We start from the raw sequence: 7,419 nt of genomic DNA on the forward strand, positions 1-7,419 counted from the left end.
ATAAATTTCTTGTCCGATTCATCGATTTTTAAAATAATCGTTAGTTGCAGCCCTACAGCTAACCCAACACCAGCTGAACATTGAGCAGGTCTTGAATCACTGAGCGGTTTTGCTTGCTATGTATGCAGTCAGTGCATATGTTAACCTGTACCACCTGAAGGTGTTCACCTAAGCATCCTCAAAGCTTGCTTACAGCTCAAGCTTGCTCTGCTTAGATCAACACACAGCAGCGCAAACTCGTTTGTAATCACATCACTGAAGTACTAGTGATTCACTTTTCCTGGATATCGGTCAGATTCCCCTGAAGTTCAGCGAAATTTGATGGAACAGCTTCTGGATTTATGTCTAAAACTGGATCAAAACTCTTTAAACACATGAGTTTGTTTTTGGTCTGGGACTTAGCACACACAACCCATGTATGGAGGCCTTTGTCCTTGATGCAAACGGCCCAGGTTCGAGTCTGGCCTGTGGTCCTTTGCCGCATGTCTCATGCCCTCTTTCCTGTCAGCCTACTGTCCAAAAGAATGAGCAACTAGTGCCATATTCTCCTCCCCTCCAAAAAGAAGTGTGTTTTGGTCTTAACATTTAGGGTGGTCGACCTGCTGCAAGGTCTACGCCACAATTTAAAGTATTTTATAGCCTTATATTGTAAGGCAAGTTTATTCTATAGCAGATTTTAGAGGCAAAGTAATTTAAAGAGCTGTAGGGTTGCAACAAATTAAATCAATAAAAAAAACATTTGCTTCATGTTCGCAATAATGAGCTAATTATTGTTGGTTTATCACATACAATCCAAATAAAACAAACCGAAGCATGTGGTTGGAATTTTAGAAAATGGTGAGAAATGTTCAGGCTACTGTAGCAAAGAACTGTTAGGACTAGAATAAGAGAAGAAAATGGTTGCTTACATCTGCCACCATGTCAATCAGACTCTTGTTGCAGTTGTCAAAGCGAGTCTTCCATGAATGGCACTCTTTCTCCAACTTCCTCATTTTCTTGGCCATCTGAACAGCAAAAAAACAGGTAATGCACAACACTTCCTTCTTTTCTAAAAGGATATTTCTTCTTCTGTTCCCGTTGTCACCAATTTCACAATATAACATTTTTAAAAAGCCATCCTTACTTTGTCCATGTCCTGTTTGAAGCCGCTGTAGACACTGCTGCTCTTTGACACCGTACCTTGGAACTCATCAAACTTTTTGGAGTACATGTCAAGCTGGGTAGAAATAAGGAAGAAAACATGAAGAAAACGTCCCCTAAAGGTAAAATAAAACAAGCCAGAGATGCCTGTTACAGCCTTGTGTCCTACCTGAGTCCTCATGTCCGTTTCTTGCTCCTTCAGGCTGCTTAGCTGCAGCTTATACTCTGCCACTTGTTTGAGCAGCTGTTGGTAACGATATGCTTCATGTAAACAGGTATTGACTAATGCTATCATCCAAATATTGGAGGGTACAACAAATGTGACGTACAAGTTCTTTCTCCAGCTTGTGCTTCCCCTCGGTCTCCTTCAGGATTAGGTTCGCCTGCTCCAGCTTGGTTTCCAGCAGTTTCTCCTTCAGGTCTCTGTGCTTGAAAACCTTTTCCAGGTTCTGTTCGACATTTAAGGGGATTTATGAGTCGCTTTCAGACAGGCAGGAATTTCATTTTTTCGCTCAAAGAGAATTGGCTGAACTACTGTGTCTAACAAAAATAAGACCAGGGAGAAAATTGCAAATAACGTGTGATCACAGGTGCGTGTGGTTTTCATAAGCACCGTGCATCAGATGAACTTAAACTCTAATCTATCTGGTGCAGAGAAAGAGAAAATGTTCAATGCTTCAGTGTATCTGCTCTTTAAATGTGTGTGTCTGTGTGGTTTGCTCCATACCGCCTCTCGCTGGTCGTATTGTGTAATGAGGGACTTGAGTTTTTCTGCCAGAGCGCTGTTCTCCTGACACAGCTTGGTGTTTCTGCTGCTGTGCTCCTCTATCTGGGCTTGAATGTCGGTCAGAGTCCCCTGGAAATGGGTGGTGATCTCTTTCCTCTTTAAGTCGTCTTCTCTGCACCTCTGCAGCGTCTCCTCCTGCAAGTCAGGGATGAGTGTGAGAACCAGACACTGCATGCCCCATCGTTACCTCTGATTGGAAAGTGTCTTGCACAAATGTCTAAAAATGAACTGAGATAATTAATAATCTAATAAACAATTAATTTAAACACTATCTCAGATTTTTCAAACCTAATAATGTAATAAAGTTGTAATATACCGTTTCCCTGGATAATAAAAAAAAATCCCATTAATAGTGTCCTGCAAGTGATAAAGAATGTGGCAATGATTTAAATTATTGTCTAAACTACTGTTTAGTTTTCTCCAAAAAATATTTATTCCTCTTGAACGCTTCCATGTTTTAAACACCTTCACCTTTCACTTTATTTTAATAGTTTTTTTTTTTTTATTAAATTCTTTTTAAGAAAGACAAATCAAAGGTAACTATGAGGTGATGGGAAACTGGTGAACGACTTTCAAGCCTTCTGAAAAAGAACCTGTGCATCTAAGCTGCTAAGCATACCACTACAAAAACATTTAATCTAAGTAACTGAGTCACTCTGACAATGAAACAAGAAAATATACATTTGAAATAATAAGGAAAAACTGCATTGTTATATTTCAAGTCCATAATATCTAATCATCATTTTTAAGTGTAAAAATCCTTATTCCATTGGTAGATCATCTTATTAACCTGCTCAAATTAAGGGTTCACACACTTATTTTAAGAAATTTCTACTTATTTCTAAATAGTTTTTGCAGTGGCATTATTCAGAGTATCAGCTAAGAAGACAATGGAGGAGCTGTAAAGGTTTACAGCTCAGGTGAGAGAATGTGTCGACATGAATACTATGAGCTGTGTACCTGAGAGATCTGAGGTCAAATTCAAAGTGTGGCACAAGGCATGTGGAAGGAACAATACGATAAAACCTAAGCAAACCAGAGTCGACTTAAAGTCCAGACCTAAATCCAATTTAATATAAGCTCTCCATGTTTGAAAATAAATGTAGAAATGTCAGTATTCCTCAAAAGACTTCCAGCTGTAGGTACTGTAAAGAAGGCAGCCACTCTGCATAGTATTAAATGACGGTTAGAAATACACACAATTTAGATTTTTGCTCCTTAAAGGTTTCAGAAAAGACTTGTATTGTTTCATAACATTGAAATATGCCCAACTGGGAAAGCAAGCAATTACCTTGCAAATCTCAAGTTTTGTGATGTTTTCAAATGCAGGAATCCACCAGCCCCTCCAACGAGAAGCTAAGATTTCACACCTTGATAGTTTTAAGTTTTAATGTCTCCACCAATGAAATCACGGAAGTACCTTTAAGGTCTTGTTGTGTCTCTGTAGCTCCCTGCAGAGCGACTCCAGTTTGCTGCGAGCCAGCACTGCCCGACTGTGTTCGCTCTGCAGCTGGTCCTTCTCCTTCATCACTTGAAGCAGCTTCTTTTGCAGAGTCTTCATTTGCTTCTGGTCACTTCGATGCTCCTCCAGCTGCAGAAACACAAAAACACAAACAAACCCACATTAGCCGTGTGTCTTTCTCCATGAAATCAATCTGCGTTACAGAACTTTGATTTTCCTATTACTCACCAGCTCTGCGTGCTTCTTAATGATAGTTTCCAGTTTCTTCTCTGGAGTGTCCAGTTTGTTCAGACTTTGCATTAACAGCATGGCCTCCTTGCCTGAGCATTGAAAACCATCCATCAGTCTCTACAATGTGTAAAGATATGGCTCTATAAAATACCCAAACTATAAAAGTATAAAAGGAAATACTATTAAATGGTGGCTGCACTTACACACCTATCAGTTTCAATACAACTAAGCCCTTTTGCTGACTGAGCTGAATAAGAACCACTGGACCTTCAAAAAATCAATGGAACATGCAGAAAAGAAGAAGAAAAAGACCTAGATTTTTGAGCATTTTCTTCTCCAGTTTCTGGTCCTTGCGGGCATCTGGCTCTTTGGCAGCTGTGACCTCCTCTACGTCCTCTGGCTCAGCTGGAGTCTGGGCAGCTTGGTAAGTGCTAATGATGTCCTCCAGCTGTTGGGCCAGGTCCTCTGTCAGGTCAATGTGGCGATCCTGGGCCGGAGATGCTCCAGGTCCATGGGGGGCAGGACCGCTCTGCTGACAGGCCTCCATAATTCTGAACGAGTCCCTAAACAAGGGAATAAAGCGGCTCTGTAATGTAGGGCAAGAATAAATGCATTATGTTCTAAAGCATGGGGGCTATTATAGGCTGATCGCATTCCTACAGAGCAGTGGAGAGTAAAATGTGTTAAAAGTAGATAAGGCTGGTTGCTGCTAAACAAGCTATCATATACATATTCTATTTCAAATATTCTCTTTTATTATTCTCTATTTTTTAAAATTAATCTGTTTTTAGTACACAATATTTCTTAATGAAGAAATATTAACTTATCGTTTATTTAAAATTTTTGTTCTATGTGATATATTTGGTTTATTGGGGCCAGTAAAGAAATAACAAATGGTCCAATAGTAGAAGAATGCTTCATAGAATCTAGAGCTGCAGCGTTCCCACCTGCACCAAACAAATGGTCGAAGTTTACAATGTTTAGTGCTCAGATATAAATGTCGTCAGAAGCCTCCTTGTGAAGCAGGTTAGCTGAGGCTAGCTTAGTCTAGGACTCAAAGTTTGACCAAAGAAATGGTCGTATTGTTTAAGAGGCTGACTATGAGACTATGAGTTTATACAAACACCAGCTTACTGAATTCTTCTTTTAAACCCCCCATGCCGTCAAGACAAGCATTACAACTGCAATTGGACGTTTTCCATTTCTGATATTGTTGCTCACTGACTCTGCAATTTCTTGGATTTCTGTCTGCTGTGCGGTCGAGTGCTGCAAAAAAAGACCTCAGATGCTACAGAATTGTGCTGTAAGAATTAATCCGGACAAATATTGCTGCTATGGATCAAAGATTGTCATGAATGAAAGTCTAAGACAGATTAGCCTGTTTCTCTCTGGCGTCTTTGAACAAAATATGGATCTCATACAAACCATTAAAACCCTCTCCAGGCAGATGTTGCAGATTTGCAACAGCTAAATGCTACTTAGCTAATTACTCCACATCCATATTTTAAGAGCTTTTGTTACTCAGAAGTACAACAGAAGGACTTAGTTGTGCATTTGCAACAAACAGTTTCTCTCCAGCTACCAGATAGCACTGCTGACTCACTTTCAACATGGCTGAGTCCTTAGTGTCACGGAAACAGATTTTCTAAGCACCAATTTCATGTATCACTACCAATTTCCATTATTTTGAAATCCATCCTACATAAGATGAATCACGAATGTGTATAGAAATGACACATGCCATTTAGTAGATTTTATCTTCTCTGGGTTTTTCATCAGAGGCATCTCAATTTCAATGTTGTGGATTCGCAACGTGTGCCCAAACAGGTACCAATGCTACATGCTTTATCTACTAGTTTGCCTATATTTTGAACAACAGTTTAACAGAACTGGCCTTCTCAAGAGGTTTTGAGATGTCGGTGGAGAAAAAGATTGAGAAAAAGTTGTCTCTAATTTTGTGAGAGAGATTTTTTTTTCAAATTTTGTTTTCCAAATAAAGTTAACGTTCTTATCAGATTCAGTCTTCGGTGTTAATTTACCACTCTGGGCCACTGTTGCAAATCTGCAACATCCCAGAATTCATTGCATGTGAAGGTCTCTCTAACAAAAAAAGTCTGAATTGTATATTACTAACCCATATAATCATTTTCTCCAAATATCAGATTTTTTCCTGCAACTGCAACTTAATTTGAGCCTGAGAGGGTTGAGCTTGTTTTCTAAATGACAGCCTACTTATTGCAGAAATAGCTTTAATATGTGAAGATCCTCTAATCTGACATTTAAAATGCCTCTGGCAAGAACTAAGACATGGGGAAAAAAACACTTTTACATACTAAGTTGTTTCATATTGGAATAGTTCAGAATGATATCAGACTGATAACTAATAACGTTTCTTTCCAAAAATGATCGGGGAAAAAAAATACAAGTTAGTAAGGAAATATTTCATTTTCTTGAGCATTACTTTTAGTTGTTAAATGTGATGTAAGGCTGTTTATAGGATTGATGATCTGTTGGTCTTCTTGCATTTTATTGTTGTTTTTTTTTTTAACGTTTTATTGAAAGATTTTCCTATTTGTGACAATTTGTGTTTTCTGTTCTCACCGATGTTTTAATAAGAAGAATGGACCCCAGGAAGAATAGTCATTACTTTGTTAATAACTAAAGGGAGTCCTTAAATGCAAAAATAAATAATAGTAGTTATAATAAAAAATAACTCTTTTTATTGAATCTTGAGCAAATAACCAGGCAATTAAAAATTCTGATTTTTTAATATTGAAATATAATTTAAAATATTTTGAAGTAGATATAAATGATCATGAACTACTATGCTTTGTTTTTACTTTTACGACTTATTGGCTCCACATTATCCATTACTATTTTTCTGAATGTACCATTTTATTAGATTTCACATTTTTGCCTGTATGTTACTAAACACAATACCAACAATTAAAAGTTTGAGAACTTTAGATATAAAGCCTTTGGTTATGACTGAAATAGTAGAAATCAACATAATTGTTAAAGTAGGATTATTCTTATTCTGGTATTAACTAAAGAAACTAGGGCTGCAAATAACGATTATTTTGGAAATCGATTAATCCGTTGATTATTTTTAAGATTAATCGATTAATAATATAGCCAAAGGTTCCTTAAAGAAGACTTTTTACAAAATGAAACCAGGTGAAACTAAAACTTTTTCATTTGAGGAGTTCTGGATAGAGCATATTGACAGACATTTTTTTTTTAATCTTAAATGCAAAAATTTAAGTTTATAAATTTTTTACAATCTTAGTATAATTACAGCTCTATGAGCTGCTCAGTGGAGCAGTGTGTAGTACTTTTGCCCTGCAGCGAGAGGACACTGGGTTCTCTCTGGGTACTCCAGCTTCCTCCCACAGTCCAAAAGCATGACTGGCTTCTCTAAATCCTCCTTAGGTGTGAGTTTGTGTGTGAATGGTTGTTTGTTCTGGTTGTCTCTGTGTTGTCCTGCGATGGACTGGAAACCTGTCCAGGATGGACCTCGCCTCTCACCTATAGACAGCTGGAGATAGACACCAGCACCCCTTGTGACCCCAGCTGGGATAAAGTGTAAAGGAAAATGGATGGATGCTTCGCCCTGTCAGCTAAATGTTTTAGAGTCTCTATACTCCAGTTAATCAATGATTAAATTAGTTGAATAATCGATTAAACACAATTAATCCGATTAATTGTTTCAGCCCTACTTGAAACTCATTCAGGGATGCACATGTGCAGCTGTTAGCATTGATGCTTCACAGTAAAAGGAGTCCTGGGTTTGAATCCC

The 7,419-nt window shown here is 38.0% G+C and overlaps 1 protein-coding gene across 2 annotated transcripts in view; it reads right to left on the reverse strand.

The window, feature by feature from the left end:
- The window catches only part of LOC107091582 (beta-taxilin-like), a 12,003-nt gene that overhangs the window by 2,245 nt on the left and 2,339 nt on the right, over positions 1-7,419 (reverse strand). The window contains exons 2-9 of one of the 2 annotated variants that reach the window (XM_015385584.1): positions 3,933-4,183; positions 3,618-3,709; positions 3,348-3,518; positions 1,868-2,062; positions 1,470-1,589; positions 1,310-1,384; positions 1,124-1,216; positions 909-1,004 (exon numbers count right to left, since the gene is read on the reverse strand). In XM_015385584.1, the coding sequence (XP_015241070.1) occupies positions 909-1,004; positions 1,124-1,216; positions 1,310-1,384; positions 1,470-1,589; positions 1,868-2,062; positions 3,348-3,518; positions 3,618-3,709; positions 3,933-4,167 (1,077 nt within the window). In that variant the 5' untranslated portion in view covers positions 4,168-4,183. Of the gene's footprint in view, positions 1-908; positions 1,005-1,123; positions 1,217-1,309; positions 1,385-1,469; positions 1,590-1,867; positions 2,063-3,347; positions 3,519-3,617; positions 3,710-3,932; positions 4,207-7,419 lie in introns of both variants that reach the window. The other variant, XM_015385585.1, reaches the window with a different exon arrangement.

This window comes from Cyprinodon variegatus, unplaced genomic scaffold (genome assembly GCF_000732505.1).
Source record: "Cyprinodon variegatus isolate N-32 unplaced genomic scaffold, C_variegatus-1.0 Scaffold344, whole genome shotgun sequence".
Classification (NCBI taxonomy): Eukaryota; Metazoa; Chordata; class Actinopteri; order Cyprinodontiformes; family Cyprinodontidae; genus Cyprinodon; species Cyprinodon variegatus.